The following is a 22,166-nucleotide window of genomic DNA, read 5'->3' as shown; positions in this document are numbered from 1 at the left end:
GATCTTTATCTAGGCAGATGGTCATTAATACAGACAGGTTCATTAACATGTTTTACTGGTTTGTTAGGCTGTTGAAGACAGACTGATATTGCTACAAGACACATTTCCCATTAACCCCTTCCCGAGTATAAACAGGACTGTCTTCAACGGGTTACGGAAGTCAAGTGTAAAGCAAACCGCCCATATTTCAACCATAACACCATCCAAAGTTTGACTGCCAGCTACCATGTAAAACCTCCTTGTGCTTTTGCGCATTGTCGTGATATAATTTGGCACAAGGAGGTCGCACCTTAATGCTGGTTCTTTACCAGTACATGTAATGGTCTTGACTTTATACACACTCAGTCAGTTGCCGGTTTGACAGCAGCAGTAGACGATACTTGGTGATGGATCCAAGCTTCAGAGACAACCGCTGCCCAGGCTACTACAGCCAGGAGCATAACCCTCCTCCTCAACGTGGGCACCACACACAATTCCAGTCTGCACCTCGGCCACAACATCCACACCACGTGCCGCACTACCCACAACAAGTTCCCTTCCACCCCAACCTGCTGCCAGTGCCCCCACAGGCCCCTTTTATGATGGAGCATGGAGAAGTGAGGGGTCAGGGTGACTTTGCCACCAGCCACTCTGCCCAGTCCACTCTGAGGTCAATCTTTCCAGGTCAGCTTCCCTATTTTAAAGCATCTTATTTTGAAATGCACATCTTACGTAAGTAGTTCAAAGATGCTTTTCATGTCTCCCTTAATATGATATGAATATCAATTTATTGATATGTACACGTGTATATACATATATGGTATGTGCATGATATGATTTCTTTATAATACAATTTTCTTCAGAGCCATATCTGATTAACTTGAATCTCTGTTTGTGAAGCCGTGGAAGACGAGCTGCTTTTGCTACAGCGCTCATTTCGCATGGACTCCTGCCCGAGTATACTCGGGAACTCTTCTTCAACAGATTAATGTTTTTGACATTCTCTTTTCAAGTTGTCACTTTTTATACAAACTCTAATAACAAGTGTTTGCACGTTTAAAAAGAAAACAACAACAAAATGAGAAATTTGTAGTTTGTTTCTTACCTGATAATACTTTGTGCGCTGATTTCATAGTACAATGTAGGTGCAACTCTGACCTGCCTTGTATCAACCCTATGTTTCTTGTATAATTTCATAGGAGAGTGGTTGGTATTCAGTTAAAAGATTTCAAAAAAAAAATGGAGGAGATTACTGCTTAGTTGATCATTCTTAAATTTCTGTTCCATACATGTAGGTCCAACTCCAGTGCTGCCCACTCCCAACCTGTCTCTGCCACCTCGTGGTGATGAACCACTAAACTTTTCTCCCGGCGTTCAACAGCTCACTTTACTCCAGCAGACAACTCTGACCTGTTTTCCTCCTGTCACCAACGGCAATCGGGGTCAAAGTCAGCTCAGGGATCCCGGGGACCGGGTCCTGGAACCTACTACAAATCATCCTCAGGCAACAGAGCGCGAGCATCAGGACGCAGAGTCCCCCTCACTCAGAAGACCTTTCTTGGACAGTCAATCCACAGCTACTCGTTCAGCCGTGTCACTCCTCCAGACTCAAGGAAGCATGGTCAATCAGGCCATAGCTCCAGCAGCAGACACTTCGCCAACAAGGGAAAGACGAAACTCCCCACAACACTCCACAGCACAAGCCCCTGTGAGACATGGGGATGCCTTAAGGCCCGATGATTCTTCTGCATCCCAGCAGAGTGCTACGGTTATCCCAGATTCTTTGGCCTCTTCCCATTACACCACTTCACCTGCCTTTCAAAGCAGCACACCTCCTCTCGCACAGAAGAGAGTCTTGACCGTTTTACAGCAGGTCTCCATGCCTCGTCGCAGCGCCCTCATTGGGAAGACTCAGTCTGAGAAGGCAGGAAACGAACTCGTCCCTGTCCTGCCAGACTGTCTGTCCTTCAAATATTGTGGAGAGGAGAAGGAAAATATCTCCGGTGTGAAAGCTAAGAAGCGGATTGAGAAAGGAGTTTTGTTCGGTCCCTATGAGGGCGACCTCCTGGATGAAGAGAATGGTTCAACTAAGGAGTCTACATGGGAGGTAAGGTCAAATGTCAAAGGGTACAACTAGGTATTTTCACTGAATTCTACTATGCAATGGACAGTGCATTGAAGCTGGCGTTTGCTATTTTTAGACTCTCATACAAAGAAGTGAATGTGCTAGCCCCACTCACTATAGTTTATGTGGTGTAGACCATGGTATAGAAGGGCATGCAGCAACTTTGTTGTGAACCCCATAGCGAGTTGTGGAGAATGCATGGGTAGGGTGGAGATTACTGTGGTGGGAATTTGAGTTTCAAAAATGGCCGCCGGTGGCTTCTACACTTAAGTGCCAAACTCAAAAGCCTTTCTGCGTGTGCTGTGAACAGCGTCCGGTGTAGTAGAATTCAGCAGGTATTCTCTTGAAATCATAAGTAAATGAAAAAAATCAAGTCAGAACGTTGAACGGATATAGTGTCAAGGCTAAATGTGACCTGCTACAACAAAAGGATCCTAAAGTCGCTGACGGCTGAGCAGAGAAAATCGAGTCTGAAGTCACATCATCAAAGTTGGTCAAAACAATCGGATTTCTGTTTTTGGCATAATTTTGTAGTCTAATGCTTTGTCCGTAATCTGCCGAAATTTCGAAGCTAAATGATCAAAGGAAAAGCAAGAAATCAGCGTTTTTCTGGGCCATGATTTTCAGACTTTCAATGTAAGAGAAACGTGTCCGAAGATTTGGATTTAGCCCAACAGCTAGACTCCGCCCCTAGCAACGAGGGAGTGATCTTATTGGTCAGTGCGTGGCAACCTGATTACCGATTGGTTGTGCGTAGACCGCTGGCGCTAAGCTTGACTGAACTCGGCGGAGGTCGCTAGGAGCATACCTTCTATTGTCAACCCGTGAAAACTGTCTTGCCTCGCCGTGACCATGATAGCGTCGGAAGGACAACTTTGAAAGCGTTTTTCTTGAAACTCTGATTTCCTCAACCACTTGACATGCGCTGATAAAATCTTTGATATCTCCGCAACCGAGTACTTTTATGAGTTGTGCTATATATGAAATTAAAGTAGAAGAGTAAGGGAATAACATCATGCCATTTTCAGAAAATTGTCCTCCCCCGACTTTTGGATCCTTTTGTTGTAGCGGGTCACAAATTATCATCTCGGGGAAAGAGAATTGATGAGTGGAATGTGATATCGCAACTTTGTCAGTTCATCATTTCACTTTTCTTCATATTTATGTAGTGTAACTAAATATTGATATTTGAGACATTTAGAGTGGTAGCCCAAAAACAAAAACAAAGAAGGAGGACAAAAGAGGGTGAACAAATTTGCTCTCGCTGGGTTTGTAACACAAGTTCACAACACATGGCAACACAAGAGCTTTGCCCTACGACAGTCGCAGGGTTCCATCAGAAAAAAACCTTTGTTGCAGTTTTACTCTCCACACCGTATCAGACAGATACAACTTTGCAGTTAACACAAATTTAGTGTTTTCCTGTTGTCTTTCACACCATGCTATAGCTTTGCCTGACGGGGAAAGTGTTCCTCTATGTAGACGGAAAAGGGAAGAACCAGTCCAGCGCCTTGGCCCACATTCGATGTGCCCGGAATATGGAGGAGCAGAACCTAGAAGCTGTCCAGGTCCTCGGAGATATCTACTTCCGGGTCACAAAAGTCATTGAGCCGGGTATGGAACTCATGGTTTTCTACAGTGAGGAGTACAGTGACCTTGTCGGCTTTAAAACCAAGCTGAATGATCTTCACCACAATGAAGGTATGACCAAAGTCTCGTTGAGCTGTGCTTGCTTTTAAAGGAGAGCTCTTTTGTTGTGCTGTATGATTGCAGATATGGAAAGGGTTCCTGACACTTTTTTTATTTGTTGGGGAAAAAAAAGCAGCCCCCCTCCCCCCAATTATTAGGGTTAAAGGGAACCCTGTCCCAAAGAGCAATGTGGATTGAATAAAAGCAGCAACATTAGTAGAACACATCAGTGAAAGTTTGAGGAAAATCGGGCAATTGATGCAGAAGTTATGAATTTTTAAAGTTTTGGTGAAAGGAATTCCACAAAAATTCACTTTTCCTGAAAATTGAAGGGGTCGGTGCAATATAGTGCTAACCCACACTTCTGTCAAAATTGAGTTACATGCATTTTCATAATCCTTATCCTTCACTCTAACCTCCGTGAAAATATCATATTTGAATTCAACCAATAAGATGGTAAAAAATGCATGCATTCATGTCTTATCAATGTACAATGTATGGACTTTCAAAACATTCAACAGCGATTATCTCAAAATGAACATTGTGTGGGTTAGCACTATATTGCACCGACCCCTTCAATTACATATTTCATCAACTTGATACAGACATACAGTATGTTAAGGCCGTGTCACACCTTTCCGGGCAAGCTACACGGGCTTGTTGAGAGTAGGGATTTTCCGGCATGCAGGAGAATTTTCTGCGGACAGCCAAGAATGTTGCCAGTTCGCACTTGTTTCATGTGTTCCATGTGACCTGCGTGAGAGTTTTGAACTGATCCCTTTTCTGTTATGAGCAACTTCCGAGTACGCCGAAGCACCTACTTTGGAGTTGCCTGCGAGGTGCTGCTGGTAAGGGTGTACTACTTGTGTTCTGCGTGTACCTCTGCAGGCAAACCCCCCAGAGGGTGACTCGGAACAAGTTTTGAGCATGCTCAGGGCCTTGTCATACCGTGTCTTGGGAAGTTTTGCACCTTACAGTACCTAGTGCGTATCTCTCCCATAGTTGCCCAGAAGTGCGTACGCAAGTTCGATTTACCCCCCCTCCAAGGTTTGAGCATGACCAAACCTTTTCCGCGGGAGTCGCAGGGATTGCCGCAGAGGTCCACGCAGAACGCCAGTAGGAGGCCCTTAGCAGCAGCACCTCGCGGGCACTTCCCACGCAGATACTTCGCTGTCCCCGTATGCGGCCAAGATAATGACATTCTGTGGGATTTCTACCATTCCATCAGAGGAATTCCTTCACTGAGTTGTCGGCCCCCCAGACGCCTGGCAAGCAGGTCACACAGAATTAGCGCAAGTAGAACTTAAGTAGAACGCGTCCAGCAAGTTAGACACATGCAAAACTTGCCCACATCCTTGTCTGTCCTCAGAAAATGTCCGGTATGCTGGAAAATCCCCACATGCAACAAGCCCGCGTAGCTTGCCCGGAAAGGTGTGACAGGGCATATGGTTATGGGTTTAAAGGATTTGTGTGTGCACCTTCGGGCGACTACGGGTGAGATACGTGCCATGATATGCCGTGATATGTGCGGGTCATCTGTGGGGACTTCTGGGTAGTAAAAATTGTTCTTCGCAAGTCGCACGCAAAGCATGCCCAGAAAGGTGTGACACACCCTGTAAGGGTAGCAGTTATTCCCCCTGATTTCCGAAAGCAGTTAGTCAAGTGCTCTTTTATTATACTAGAAAAGTGAATTTTTGTGGAATTTTCTTTATATTTTCTGTATATTGTTGGCCACACATACGTCATAACCTCTAGCAGTCTCCTCTTCCAGCGGTGCAACACTAACACTTTAAATATTCGTAACTTTTGCATTGATTGTCCAATATTCCTTGAAGTTTCACTGATGTATTCTACTAATGTTGCTGTTTTCACTCAATCCACATTGCTCTTTGGGTTTGAGTTCCCTTTAAGGCCTCTGTGAAGTCTGACCAAAAGAGTCAGATCAAAAGAGTTTTGCTGCATGTAGAAATCAAAGCAATGAAATAACAACAAAACTAATTTTCTGCTATCCCATGAAACATATGTCACTGCATTGTCAAACATTATCTGAAAATAAACCGGTATACATCTGTGCATGTGTTTGGCCTTTTTTCATGAACATGTGAATATATGGACGGAAGTCCATGTCTGCAGCATGATAAAAATGATATGATGCATGAGCATCAAGATGAATCATTTTACTACGTGTTGACTGCAGTGTTGTGTGCTAGGGTTAGGGTTGCTTGACAGTGGTAGGGAACAATAGTGGATTGTATCACTGTTGGGGCGACAAAACCTCGTATCTCAGAATGTTAAGTGTTCATGAGAACAAAAAAGTATGGCAGCCAAAGCACTATAGCAAATGCAATCACCTTTCTGTTGACATGCTGTTGTGGCCTTCATTGCGGTGTTGAGGCAGCTTGCAAATGAACAAGATGCCACTCTACTGATTATCTGATGAGTTTTTCCCAAAATGTGATTTTCACCCAAGTTTGAGGGGCTTTTATCACCCAAATGACAATAAATGATAGCCATGTCAACAAAAAAGCTGACATTTTTTTCTCTCACGCTTCAATTTTTTTTCAGAGAAGGACAATTTTTGCTGTGATCAGTGTGAGGAGGAGCTCCCTACAGCCAAGCGTATGATGAGGCACATCAAATTTGATCATGAACCAGAAAGGGTCAAGGAACTTTGTCCCATTGTGACATGGAGGCTCAAGGGAAAGGAGAAAAAGGCTCCCGAAAGTGAAGTTGCCAAAGATAGCGGGAGCAAGACAGACACCACGAAGCCAACGCAGAATGATGTTCCAGCAGTCCCGACAGAGCCGAAGCGCTTTGTGTGCAGAGTGTGTGGAAAAAGTTTTGATTTAGAGGGTCGTCTCAAGGCCCATTCAATGTTCCACGAGTTCGCAAAGGAGTACACGTGTCCAATTTGTGGTGAGAAACAGCGCAACACCTTCATGCTGACACGGCACATAGCCACGCACGGAGAAAGAGTGCACAAGTGCCCCAAGTGTGACAAGTCGTATAAGACGCAGGGAGCCCTCTATCGCCATGAGAGGGACATTCATGGCATTCCCGTCAGGCGGAATCATGCCTGCCGCTTTTGTTCTGTTTGCTTTGTGAAAAAGCGAGAGTGCGTGGAGCATGAAATGACTCACAAAGAATTCATGAGTAATTACAAAGGCAAGGAGAAAGCGAAACCAAGAGAAAAGAGAGTATCAAAACGAATACTAGAAAGACATGAAGATAGGGGAGGTGGGAAAACAAGATTAGCTGAAGAGCAACTTTACCAAACTGCAAACCACACTGAGATCACTGCAGACCATATTGAGCTCACTGAAAACCACGATGAGATGAACCACGATACATTGCCTGAAGCACAATGTGGACAATCTCTTCGGACAAAGAAGAAAGGAGTGCCAGATGAGCCAAAAGATATGCTTGGAAAGACTGCAGATTACTACACAAAGCCCAGGCCTTACAAGTGCCGCTACTGTCCCAAGAGATACATGGAGAGCTCCACAGCACTGGAGCATGAGAAGGAAATCCACAAAGGGATAGGAACATTCATGTGCGATCACTGTCCACGGGTCTTTGTGAGTGAAGCAAAGTTCCTGGAACACGCCAAGAACCACGAGCAAAACCGCATGTATCGCTGCTCCCTGTGCCCCCGAACGTTTGCTTCGGAGAGCGCCCTCAACAACCACCAGGGGGAGCACACGGGTCTGAAGCCGTTTAAGTGCGAGCTCTGCGGCCGGGGCTTCCGCCTCAAGAACGGCGTTTACGAGCACAAGCGACGCATGCACAGGACCCGTGAGATGCGCTTCTTCTGTGCCCACTGCAACAAGGGCTTCACGAACCGGGCCGGGTTGACTGCGCACGAGCGGCGCCACCGCGGCATCCGCCCATTTGTGTGCCTGATCTGTGGAAAGGGGTTCACTGTCAAGTACTCTCTGCAGAACCACATGCGTTCCATGCATGAGGACAAGAAGCCGTTCTCTTGCAACATTTGTGGCAAGTCCTTCTCCCTCAACCAGACCTACACCACCCACATGTTTCGGCACAAGGTGTTAGATGCAGACCTTCCCACACAGACTGATGCACAACAACACCACAGCACTGACAACTAGGAAAAACTAAGAACTCATATACAGTTCAGCCAGCGATCAAGTTCCCCCCAGATCGCGATCACGGGCAATCAGTGATCGCATACGCGATGTGTCACAATCAATTGATTGTATGCAATTCGGCATACATTGATTGCGACATATCGCGTATGCAATCACTGATCGCCCATGATTGCGATCTGGGGGGAACTTGATCACTGGCTGAACAGTAGGTCCCATGTAGGGGACCTAGGGTGGTATTCTGAAATCTTTCCTAGGAAGAAATTCCTTCCTTAGATGTTTTTCCTAAGTGGTTTTCTTAAAATCCTCCTAAGTTTCTTCCTAAGTGGCTCCCTATGTTTCTTCCTTAGTTAGTCCATGGGCCCGGCCAGATATTGGTACCATCTGAGGTGGCAAAACCTTTTTGGTGTCATTTTGTTTGTCGGACATACATGTAGATATGCTTATCAAGCTATGATAGCATTTCCAAATGAGTAGCTTAGTCATAATAAACGAATTTTTAACCGATTTGGTCTCGTTATATCCAGAGACTCCAACTCTCCCGTTTTCGACGGGAGATCTCCCGCCGAAAGCCCATTTTTTGCAAAATCTCCCGTTCTCCCGTTTGAGATGTGATTTCTCCCGCCCTGGCTCTGTGTCTCCCGGTGGAAAGGATTTCTTACTTATTTTTATCGTATGTTGAAAAAAAAATAAGCCTTAGATAACACCAGAGAACACCTAGAACCCTAGGAAATTCGCGCCTCGCACACATCAACTTGGAGTCTCCCGTTTGCTAGGGGTTTCGGGCGGGAGAATCTCCAGATCAGAAGGTGCTTGGGGTTGGAGTCTCTGTATATCCCTATATTTCTGAATCAAGACTAACTTCTAAACAAAGAAGAGCAGTGTCTTCTGTATGTCCACAGGTGTTCTGTTGTAAATGCGGCTTGCTTAGTCTTTATTCAAGGCAGCGAAGGGAATATCCAAAGGTTATGATGTCCACAGCGCTTGGTCTTTATTCAAGACGGCGAAGGGAATATCCAAAGCTTATGATACAGTTTATATCCCTTTATCCACAAAAAAAAAAAAAAAAAAAATTCCTCGTGGATTTTGCCGTATTTTTCAATTATTCATCATTTCCGGTGAAAACGCTACGGTGAAAACGCTAATGCCACACCAATGTCGCTTTATTTCCATCCAACAATGAAAGATAATGCAAAAACAACAAACCAGTACACTCCAATACATTATAATAAATAATATTATAAATGAACAGCGTGATTTTTGTTTAAAACTGATGTATTTGTTGAGAGGGTAGTATAAAAACAGTATAGATAATCCCTTTTATTAGGAACTGTAGACGTGATAGCAGTACATTGTTTTTTTTTTCTTTTTAGTAGTGTTTACCAGAATATTTTTGTTAATCAGGCAAAAAAACAAAACAAACAAACACACACACACACACACACACGCACACAGAGACGGAATTAGCGTTTTCACCGGAAAATGATGAATAATTGAAAAATACGGCAAAATTCATGAGGAGTTGCTTTTTTGTTGTTGTTTTTAGATAAAGGGATATACACTGTATATTAAGCTTTGGATATTCCCTTCGCCGTCTAGATAAAGACTAAGCGCACCGCATGACAGCTGTGGACATCATAACACTTTGGATATTCCCTTCGCTGCCTTGAATAAAGACTAAGCGCACCGCGTTTACAACAGAACACCTGTGGACATACAGAAGGCAGCGCTCTTCTTTGTACAGCGGTTAGTTTCGATTCAGAAGTACAGGGATATAAAAACGAGACCAAATTGGTTAAAAATTCATTTATTATGACTAAGCTACTCATTTGGAAATGCTATCATAGCTTGATAAGCATATCTATGCCCGACAAACAAAATGACACCAAGAAGGTTTTGCCACCTCAGGTTGTACCAACAACCCATTTTTCGGGTCTTGGCCCATGGACTAAGTGTCTTCCTAACCTTTTTCCCTAAACTTAGGAAGAAACTTGGGTAGATATGCAAATGAGGATGAAGTATGCAAATTTCAAACTTAGGAAGAAGTAGTGTTGGTATTCTAGAATGCAGCTAGGAAAGAATTTTATGAAGATTATTAGGAAAGCCCCACCCCTGTCCTAAGTATGTTGTTAAAGGACAAGTTCACCTTCATTAACATAAGGATTAAGAGAATGCAGCAATATTAGTAGAACACATCAGTGAAAGTTTGAGGAAAATTGGACAATCGATGCAAAAGTCATGATTTTTTAAAACTTTTGTGTTGGAACCGCTGGATGAGAAGACTACTAAGGCTCGTGATGTCATATGATTACAACAGTATAAAGAAAATGTAAAGAAAATTCAACATATTTTCACTTTTTTCGCATGATAAAAGAGCACTTGACTTGCCTCTTTCTAAAGGCAATGGGAATAATATTACCCATAACATGTCAGTGATGAGTCAAGGGAATGTGTACTTTTTTCAAAAGATGAAATTTTGTGAAATTCTCTTTATATTTTCCTTATATTGTTGTACGCATGTGACATCATACACTGCAGTAGTCTTCTCATCCAGCGGTGACTGCACAAAAACTTCAAAAATTCATAACTTTTGAACGGATTATCCGATTTTCCTCAAACTTTCAATGATGTGTTCCGCCAATATTGCTACATTCTCTCAATCCTTATGTTACTGAAGGTGAACTTGTCCTTTAAGATATAGCAAGCTGCAAAACATCTTGATAGGTGCTTGTCATTCACTGCATGCAACATTAACTTTGATGCGTGAAATGGGCATGAGAAATAGGACATGCCGCTCACACATGTTTTTAACCCTAATAATGCGATTGTCATCGGTTTGTTCCCTATGATACAGCATTTTGTATTGACTTTGATTGAAAAGAACAGTGGACGGGGATGAGGATGGCCTAATGTTTGCATTAAGAAGTTCCTGGGAAGAAACTTCAGAATACCAATTCTGTCTTTCCTAAGCACTTCCTAACTTTATGACTTAGGAAGAAACTTAGGAAGATTTTCGGAATACCACCCCTAGAGCCATCCATCCAGGACATCTTGCCCATGTATGTATTTAAGTGCAGTATCATGTAACCCTGCATCATGCAACCACCTAAAAGTTGAGGCATGGATATTTGATTAATGGTAGTTTTTTAAAGAGCAGACTCTAAAGGGGGTTTCACACCGAGCTTTACGTAGAGTTACGTATAGTTGCGTAGCGTTGCGTAGTGACTACGCAACACTACGCATCTGTATGCTGTAAGTACGCAACTCTACGAAAGAGTACGCCGAGGGACGCAAAATACCTACGCGAGATGTACGCAAAAAATTAAACATGTTTAATTTTTTCGCGTACCCTCCGCGTAGAGCACTGATACGCAGGTTTTACGCAAGTATACGCAACACTACGCAACTGTGCGCCATTCATACGCAACAGTACGCCATCAAACCGTGTTCACACGAAGGAACTTTTTCGGCCTGCGTATGACATGGCGTAGTGTTGCGTACTGTTACGTACTGTTACGTAGACATTTGCGGAGACTTGCGTAGACCTGGCGTACATTTACGTAGTGTTGCTTACGATTGCGTAGACTATTTTTATTGGTGAAGATTTGGCAGTCCAATGTGATCCATGTTTGAAAACTGTATGATATCATTCACCCCACTGGACTCTGAATCGCTGGTGAATATCATCATGTGCTCTTCTACTCTTCATTATATCTTTTGTGGGCCTAATAACTGCAAAAGGCCGAAAAGGCCGAATACATTAAAAAAAAAAAGAAGAAGAGCAAATTGCTGTGGCTGGTGCAAAAATTCTTCTCCTGCTCATTTTACATGCCTCTACTGATCAAGATGCAGGCGATTTGCCAGAACTGTGTGAACTAATCTGGCAATGAAGCTCCAGTGGGAATTAAGTTCCCTAAATCACCGAGGTAGAGGAAACAAAAATGTGCTCTCCGCCTTGTTAGTTTTAACTGACCAAGAAAGGGTACACGTTGTAATGGAGTTGGTTCAATAGCACCCAATGCTCTGTGATAAGGCTCGTGAAGACTATAACAAGAAGGCTAAGAAGCTGCTGTATCAGCCATAAAAGAGAAGAATTAGATTGGGGTGGAAGGTAGGCTACAGTTTACTATGTTTTTAGTGATCAACCAGGATAGCGCACGAAGACATGAGTGCAAACGCAACGAGTATGTGGCACGCTAGTAGAGAATTCTGGAGAAGAATTCTGGAGAAGCATAAGGGAAATCGGTATAAAGACATGTTGTCTCCTATTGTTATTGATGGGTTGGATGCCCATAAGGTAGAAGAACCTACTGCCATTTCAGGTGCCATTTAGTCACACTGATCTAAATGATGGGTATCTCATCTTCCCATCTATGGCACCATGAGGTATAGTTCATTTGCTCATTTTCTGCTCTGCTTGTGTTGCCACGCTACAGTTGTTCCATGTCTGGCAGGTGGGCATTGCACGCGTTTCCACGAACTTGAAGTTACTTCATAAGCTGCTGGTCATCTTTATCAAATGAAGGTTAGAGCAAGTTTGAAATAGGTTCTAAAGAACTCATGAAATTGATATCTTATTATGTAATTCTCGGTGTATTTCGTGTCAAGAGTTCATTGAACGCATGGGCTCCATTCCCGTGAAATTGATATATGAACAAACATCGGCAGCATGCAGTTTTTTCATCAGTTGTTAATACTGCCCCTTGGTCTCCGCTGGATCCGAGATTTGACCTATACACTTCTATATTCTTAATTTTCTGATTCTTGCAACGTCTCATTTTCTTCTCTTTTCTATTTTTTGCTAAATATTCGTTTTTATGCGAATATTGTTTCTAGGACAGCTGAATGATGGAGAACTGACGATATCAGCAAAGATTTTAACCTCCTCACCATAATTATGTTTGAACAGCAGGTAATTAGTGGAATAAGAAACAGAAAGCAATGCTGAAATAGCTCTGCAGCTTCAATAATTTGTGCATACGAACGCGGTACGCAACTTCACGCAACTGTAAGCAACTCTACGCGGCCTGTACGCCCGACCTACGTTTATGTACGCAACTCTACGCCCGCTACACGCTGAATAAGCTACGCTGATACGCGCTTCCTACGCAACCGTACGTAACCCTACGCTTGGACTACGCCGATCCTGCGCGGATCATCACAACTATTTTTCATGAGTACGCAGCCGATTTCGGCGTAGTCGCTACGCAACTCTACGCAACTCTACGTAAAGCTTGGTGTGAAACCCCCTTAAGCTTACAACTCTGAGCTTTGAAATGATATAAAACTCAATACAAATTGACTTTCCAGGGGCGGATCCAGGGAGGACCGCAACCGGCGCACGCCCCCCCCCCCCTTTATTTTTTGTTGAAACAAAAGAAATAAAAAGAAAAAAATGGGGGGAGGGGTGCGTGCGCCCCCCCCCCCCCCTTTAATTTTGTAAACACGCCCCCTCTTTACGGAATTCCTGGATCCGCCCCTGCTTTCCAAGCCTTTCTAAATAATGGAGAGAAAGTACACACTCTGTAAAATGTTTATGGAGAAAAGAGTGTTTGAAGTAAGTTTATAGTCTATCCATGTGCTTCATCTCAATAAGCTGTGCTCAGTGCAATAAATAGAACAACAAAAACAGCAAAACGGGATGTAGAACTCTTCAGCATTCACAATGAAGGGATTATCAGATTAAGCTAACATTTCATTACTACATTTTATGAAGGGCTAATACCAGCTTACAATTTGTTTATTTTATTTCCAGATCACATTTGCGATATGAAAAAAAAAACCAAGAAATGTATCTTGAAAGTTGCCTTGAATGTCTGAAACTTTATCTTCAGAGAGAATGGGAAGTACAATGTACCAAGGAATGCTTTCATTTTTCATGACTGCATGGTGCAAGTAAGCTACTAGTAGTTGGGTAGAGGTCATATCTGGTACAGCTGTAGTGTGTAACAGCTTGCCTGTATGCACTAGTGTGAAGCATTAGTGTGAATGCAGTGTACATGTAGTACAAATCTATGTGGTGATACAGAGTCACAGACCACACATACAATATGGCATTGATAAATTTGGACCGCCTCGGACTGTCCACATTCGCAGGAGTCCTTGATCTACTGTCCTTTTCCATGATTTGTCAATAGGATTTCCTGTGGCTTTTAGAAATGTGAAGATGGGCCATACAGTTTTAAGGAGTTTCAAAGCCAAGTGCAGGAGAAAAGTACAGTGCAGTCCTGTTTGAAAGGACACGATAATAACAACATTCTGGAGACAGTGAAGTAAAAACCTCAGGTCCCAGCATTGTCATAATGTTATAATGAAATTTCTATAAAAGGAAAGAAAACTAGTGGTCCCGAGGACTTTGTTAATAACGGGAGTCGACTGGAGATGATTTTGTCTCAAAAGTGCTCAGATGGATGGATTGCATGCGCTTGTTATCACTCCAGCACTCCAGCCGCCTCTCTCAGTGAACCTGCAAAATTGTCAAATTTCGCTCCAAAATGTACACGTATGCCTAAGAAATGTGTGGAATAACGCTGTAATGACAAGGTATTCGTTGGGTAACGACGAAAATGCAAAATATTAACCAAAAATGTTTGCATCTCAGAACTTACCTGATTGGGGTCAGGCTAACTCGGACTCGGGGACAACTCGGCCTCACCTTGATTGCGAGGCCTAGTTGTCCCTCTGGATTGTACAGTGTTGTACTATGGAAGCGCTTCGTGTTCTGGCTGGTCGCAGTTACGGGCCAGGAACCTCTTTGGCACACCTGCAAAATGAATGTGCGCCTATGTGTACAATATGCCGATCAGGAACTGCGTATAAATTGTCTGAAATAGGGCCGAGTTTTCCCAGTGACCGAGTTAACCTGGATCCTTCTGGAATTAAAGTTGGTATATCAACTTATAGTTGATCTCAAAATGCTCCAAAACAACTCATCATCCTGGCAAATCGGGTCAGCCAGGTAAGTTTCTTGGTAGACTCTTTCGATATATTGGCTAACTCGGACTCGGGGACAACTCGGCCTCACCTTGATTGCGAGGCCTAGTTGTCCCTCTGGATTGTACAGTGTTGTACTATGGGAGCGCTTCGCGTTCTGGCTGGTCGCAGTTACGGGCCAGGAACCTCTTTGGCACGCCTGCAAAATGAATGTGCGCCTATGTGTACAATATGCCGATCACGAACTGCGTATAAATTGTCTGAAATAGGGCCGAGTTTTCCCCGAGACCGAGTTAACCTGGATCCTTCTGGAATTAAAGTTGGTATATCAACTTATAGTTGATCTCAAAATGCTCCAAAACAACTCATCATCCTGGCAAATCGGGTCAGCCAGATAAGTTTCTTGGTAGACTCTTTCGATATATTGCAAGCGAATGTGAAATGGTGCAAGACAGGTTCTCAAACCCTTACCGAAACTATGTTTTCACTTTAATGTGTTTCTTTGGAGGGATGCACATTGAACAAATGTATTCGTTATTAAAGTTAGATATCTAATATCAACTGTTTTTTTAACATTCAGACAGCAAAATTCTTCCTTGACATTGGCTAGTTTTCCATGTAGCAAATAAATGATATCTACCATATATATTGCAGCAATATATATGGTAGATATCATTACTGGGGCGACAAGACCTCATACAGTGTATCTACAAAATGTTCAATGTTCAGGAGAGCACAAGAAACATGGCAGCCAAAGCACTATATCATTGGGATAGCCTTTCCCTTGGTGTGTTGTGGTCATTTGATTTTTGTGGTTCGATTTTTGTGGTTCGAATCCTGCTCGAGTACGTTCGCCCGTGATTTTTTTATCATGGCTACTACTAAAACACTGATCAATTCAGTGCTTATTTACGTCGATGTAGGGCAATTTGTCAGTCAGTTGCAATGAACACATCTCGACAGAAGAATTTCATTGATTTGAATAATAAAAGCAGTTCCCGCTGCATGCTATGAGGATTAGAACCAACACCTCCTGTTGGGCGGGTACCTGTTCATCCATCCATACATAAATATGCCAAGTTTCATTGGGATACATGTACCTCAAAATCTATTACGCTATAATCGGACAACCCAGAAATATAATGCCTTGTAATGGCACTGTGGCGGAAGCATAAATATGGCAATTTTCATTGTGTAGTCATCTTTGAGCAAATGAAGTTGTTGTAGCAATATACAGTTTGTACGTACAGTACATTGTACTCTCAAAAACAAAACAAAAAATCGAGTGAAAATAAAGAGTGAATACAAAAAAGAGTGAATTTAGAGTGAATTTAGAGTGAATTTAGAGTGAATCCAAATTCTTCGAGTTATCCCCGAGGTCACTCCAAAATGAGTGAAAATGAACATTTTCACTCAAAATTCAATCCAATTTCACTCCAAATTCACTCTTTTTTGTATTCACTCCATTAAGAGTGAATATTTTCACTCGATTTTTTTTTTAGAGAGTAGATGTGAAATGACTTGTTCTCCTTTATTGTAGGTTGTCCCTTGTAGAGGATTAGGAACTTGCACAACTGTATTTAAAAGCAAAAAATAAATAAATAAATAAAAATGGCGGCATGTAGTGATTGCATGTCTCTTTTTAGTTAAAAACGTTGCACACTATTCAGTAGAGTTTAGTTCATTTGTATCCAATTAAATGTAGCCATGCGAGAAAAGAGAAAGAAAAGGAAAACATATATGATACACCGTTTTAAATACACTTTGTGTTCAGAAGAAAAGTGCCAGCATTTCAATGTGGATTCCAGAATGTGATTTTTTTTTTTTTTTTTTTTTTTTGTATGTGTCGTACACTCTTTGGAGTGATGTGTACTGAGATTTTGCTAATAGAAAATGTCCCAGATAAATGAAGAGACATGAGACACAGAGAAAGAGAGAGAGAGAGAATGTGTTTGTGTGTGTGTGTGTTTGTGTGTGTGCACTTACCCATGGTGTAAAACGAGGACACACATACAAACTTTACATTTAAGCCAAGGACACACAGAGAACCGAGGACATCCTCGGTATGCAGACCATTCCAAATGGTCTGCTTTTGCATGCTTTTGCATGAAGGGGTACATGTTTGTAGGTCCTTGATAATCATTATATTGCAGTAAGTCCTCGGTTGGATGGTAATATACGAATGAGTCCTCGGTTGACAAGAGTCCTACTGACACACAGGTCCCCGGTGATGTGGTAAAATTCTTATGGGTAAAACGGGTCCTCGGTTTCCACCATAGACACGTGTGTGTGTGTGTGTGTGTGTGTACAAGTTAAGAGACAGATATTAAACAGAGAAAGTAGTTTTTCACAGTACATGTACCTAAAAAAGGAGCATATTCTTGAGCGACATGCAGTTGTCAAACGCATACAGTATGTAAAATAATACTGCATACAATAAAACATGTGGGACCTCCTATTCCTTCACACTACATCCAAACAATTCATACACATCCTACAAAAAACTTGTACCAGCAGTAATATCTCATGTTAAAAAATAAAAAAATAAACACACGCACACACACACACTCACAAATTCATAGATTTGATAAGCACTGAAATTGTTACTCTTGCGTGTATCACACACCTTTATTTTTAGGTTTGCCACAACATAGATGGAAAAGGTACACAACTTGTATGTTACAGGTGATATGACAAATGATATACATGTACAGAATTTAGGAGTATTTCAGTACAAAAATTATACATCACAGTAGCATTGAAAAGGAAGAAGAAAGGTGATTAAAAAAAATCTACACATAGATTTTACACTTATAACTTTGATCCCTTCTGGTTCCTAATACAATAGTCGATATGCAAATTTAAGTGATGTGAACAAGATATCAAGCTCATTGCTGAAGAAATATTTTCCTCCTAGGAAGCACTGTCAAAGGCAAAATAAAATGATGTAAACACAAATTACTTTCGTGAAACGACAACAACAACAAAATACAGACAATTGCAGAAATCAAACCTCAATTTCTACACGATTCGGCAGACTTACAGCACAAAGTCAGTTTCTATGAACTTCTTTGCAACACAGATGTAACTTCAATTTGTACATGACTCAGCAGAATCAAAGCACAAAGTCAGTTTTTACTTAATTTGCAATACATGTACAGAGAAGATGGTGAGAAATGCCTTTCTCTGTGATATTCCTGTAAAATTAAAAGCATCTTCAATACCACTGGCCTCGGCAAATCTTCCTATGCATACGTGTAGAATAAAGTCTTCAGCAAATGTTCTAAAAGGGTCGGGATTAGTCAAGAGACAGAGATTGAGCTGAGATAAAGGCTCTTCGGGTAGAAAGCCTATTGTAGCAAAAACTGCTGTCAAAAAATCTTGTACTGCATAGGAGAAATAAAGCCCCAGATAACCTTATTCTTTCATACCAAAACTTACAAACAGAACTAGAAAAAAAATAGCAATGCATGACAGGAACAGGCTGCAGATGGGACAAGAAAGAAAAAAAAAAAGATTAAAGCAATACATGTATTATAATACACATATTGTGCTGTAATAAAGAATGATACATGGTCAGAACCCATCCTTCATCTGTAAAAAGATGATGAACACAACAAAAAAAACCACCTCTAACCTAAACAGTGCTGCTACCTGTAAGGGATACAGCGCCCCCTTGTGTTCAAAACCAACCATGTGAAACAAGTACCCTACTTGCTGGGATCTATGCTCTCGTGCAGGTCCCTCTGCTTGGTCAAAGACCAAGGTTTGTCAAATTCATCAGAAATTTGCAACAGACAGATAGATCCTTGCATAAGACACCTCATCAATTCATTTATACCCGGCATGCATACAAGTGTATACATGCATGTATACATTATGTGGTAAAGAAAATCAGTTTTGACTGTGCATAGGACATGTGAGTGTGGTAATAGTGAAAGAGCAGTTGAAGTCATAATGATACCACTTTGTGAACTACATAACACATTCTAGATGGCTACACTTTGCACTTTCTGAAAAGAAAAAAATAAATAAAATAAACAAAAAACTGCCCAAAGGGATGATTTCCCATGACAAAAAAAAAAAAAAAAAAAAAAAAAACAAGAGGAAAAGACAGTGTAGATCTGTCCTCTTTATGACATGATACAGAGACGACATCAGTTTGAAGTTGATAGTCAAAGAACTTTTTGAGTTAACCCCTCCACAACATTTGGGGAGAAATAAAGAAGAAACAATGCAAACACAATGCATGATCCATGATGATACTCGGTTCACCTCAAAATGGCATGAACTGTTAAGGGCCTACCCCCTTTATTTTGAGGGTCTTCGTACCAGCAAATGTGTTGATACAGTACACAGGTTGGTACAGTCAAGGAGCCATTTAGGAGGTTCAAATGTATCATACAGCTTTGGAACAGTTTAATTTTCAGATGTAACAGACTTGTGAAATAGCTAAATTAACAGACACAGAAATATGAGACAGACGACATACATGTAAGTCATCAAGTAAATCTGCTGGAAATAATTTTTTTTTTTTTTTTTTTTTTTTAATACTCCATCTCATCATGTCATTATCAACTGTGTGTCTAAAATCAATCATTTCTCTACACTGAACTTCTATGTCTAGATGCTGCAAGCATTGCAGAATATGAAGGGAAAAATATATATATTGTCGCTGGGGCGACAAGACCTCGTATCTACAAAATGTCAAATGTTCGGGAGAGCCAAAAAACATGGCGGCCAAAGCACCGTACAGAATGAGACAGCCGTTCCTTTGACGTGCCATGGTGGCTTCATTTTTGGGGTAAGACAGTTGGGATTTGGACAGGACATCACTTAACCGATTATTTGACCATAAGTGCAAAAAAGTCATTTTCACCAAAGTTGCAGATACAAGGTCTTGTCACCCCAGCGATGATATAAAATTTGACGCATGGACAGGTGGAATGATGTGTAAGGATTGGAGTAAAATCATTCTAATGCAAGCAACAATTAAAAGTGGGTGCTATTACATCATATAGAATCATAATAACTTTGATACATGAGGTAAGGTGCACTCTGGGAAAACATATTGCCATGCTAGTAGGTCTGTGAATTATGCATGAAGTTGTGCTAACACTGCAAATTGTACAATCATTCAAAATCATCACCATAGTAACTGCCTGCAGCTGAAGTTTACCTCATCAAGGCCCGACATGATTTTACCACATAAATCACCACCTTGTAAAATTGGCAACTCTGAATTAAATGCAAATCCTATCCTGGAGAAAGATTTTTATGAAACTGCATTAACCCGTTGAGGACAAGTCCCGAGTATACTCGGGCAAGTGCCTATGGGAAATGCGTGTTATAACAAAATCAGCCCATACTCAACGGGTTAAATGCAGCAAATTCATACAAAATCAAAACAAAAAAGCAATTTGAGACGGAAACAGTAACGGTAATCTTCTTAAGAATGTGGCCAAATTTGTAATTCAAATACATGTACAAATTTAGTGATTTTATAGAACCACAGAAATGTCATTTCCAGATCTTAATGAGTTAAACTTGCTGGGAAAAAGGTTCTACATAATATACACTGTACAGTGTACCCATTATAATGTACATGGTTAAAACGAAATTCCAGTTGCAACGAAGAAAAAATTCAGGCCACAACATTATCCGCTCCATATATTTTCATTGTGTATTTGTTCGGTTATAACGAAATTTTGATATAGTGAAAGAAAACTGCCAGTCCCGAGGACTTTGTTATAATGGGAGTCCACTGCACATTGTACCATGCACTATGACATCATCACAATTGTTGCAAAGAGAAATATTCAGAGTGGTAAATAAACCTTATGAGCACTGATTCTTGAAGGGCAGTTAAGAAAATTAAAGGCATTGTGAGACAACTTGCCTTGACTATTAAGAGCATGGTTCTAATTGCTGTCAAAGTTGCTAATATTGTGTAAAAATGATGATTAGAAGAAAGTATGTGCACAAAACTATGGATGAAATCCTTCAAAAGTGTCAAAATCTGTGAGTACTGAGATTTCATTGTAAGGGAGACATTCCACATCAACATTTTAACAGAAAAAAACAACACATTTTTAACAGAATTAACTGTGACAGGAACAGTTTTATAGTGCAGTGATATTTGTTCATAGATAATGTGAGATTTTTTCAAAGCTTTTGTACTCTTGAGTTGTGTTGTGTTTTACCTTTGCCACCCATTCAAACAGCATTATACACCTCACTAAACAAAGTTCAACAAATTTCCCAAATCAAGCAACCAAAATGTTAAATTATCACTATAAACTTCTTATCAAGCACTGTTGTGAGGTATACCATAGTACCTGGGGTGGGGCCACAAGGTGGTGGAGGGGGTTACAGTGACACCCCTATATATTCCTGGACTTACATGTACTCTCACTCCTTGAAGGAAAAGTATAGTGTTGGTTGAGGTGAGGATTCTGCTTTAACTTTTTTGCAAGATACTTAAAAACCACTCTCTGAAATATTAAAGCGCATACAATTCTGACAGGGATTCAAATTTTATTTGATGAAAATCGGTTTTAAAATGGCTGAGATATCCAAGATATATATGCATATAAAAGGTGGCTCCCATCTTTTATCAGGATTGTTTCGTTCTCAACCATTTCAAACCAATATTCATCAATTAAACTTTGAATTCCTCTTAGGTTTATATGCTTTTTCATATGTCACAAGAGGTTTCTAATTATCTCCAAAAAAAAAAATTATGATCAAAAGACGTTGGAAATTTGAAGCCCCATCTCAACCAAAGCTGCACCATCCTTTTAAAGCTTTATACTCCCAAAGTGGCTTGGATGATGAACACATATCAAAGAATTTCTACGGAAGATTTCCTTTGATACTGACCAAGCGATACATCATAATCACTATTTCATGAAATGGACACTGCTAGCCCTAGCTTACGACACAATGTCACATAAAATCCCCCAAATAGTCCCGTAATATCATGCAAAATTTGTACACAGTTTTGACTTGTGTTTAAAGGTCGCTCACAAGATGCATGCATTTTTCTGGAGTCTACCTGTGAATCAAGGAAAGTCAACCTCTCTGAGACCTGCACTACACAGATTTGCATCAAACTGTCAGTTTATTTTGACACATAATTTAAATTAGCCATTTGTGGTCTTGATAATAAATTCACAACCACTAAATACATTACATTGCAACCACATGGTCTTGCATATTCTAGAGAGAGGAGGTCACGGGAGGGGGGATGAAATTGATTAGTGTGCAAGAATGTCAGATCAGGTAAGACGGGGGAAAAACAGTAAAAGACAAGGTCAAATACCCCCCTT

The 22,166-nt window shown here is 41.2% G+C and overlaps 1 protein-coding gene across 1 annotated transcript; it reads left to right on the top strand.

Annotated features, from left to right (window-relative positions):
* The first annotated feature begins 386 nt into the window (after window positions 1-386).
* Window positions 387-7,905, top strand: LOC140229520 (uncharacterized). Its single transcript, XM_072309768.1, has 4 exons — window positions 387-663; window positions 1,275-2,086; window positions 3,553-3,805; window positions 6,359-7,905. Exons 1-4 carry the CDS (start codon window positions 387-389, stop codon window positions 7,903-7,905), a joined length of 2,889 nt encoding a protein of 962 aa, XP_072165869.1.
* Window positions 7,906-22,166: the final 14,261 nt, after the last annotated feature.

Source organism: Diadema setosum, chromosome 6 (genome assembly GCF_964275005.1).
Source record: "Diadema setosum chromosome 6, eeDiaSeto1, whole genome shotgun sequence".
Classification (NCBI taxonomy): domain Eukaryota; kingdom Metazoa; phylum Echinodermata; class Echinoidea; order Diadematoida; family Diadematidae; genus Diadema; species Diadema setosum.
Note: the sequence above shows the minus strand (reverse complement) of the source record. Positions and strands in the feature narration are given on the sequence as shown.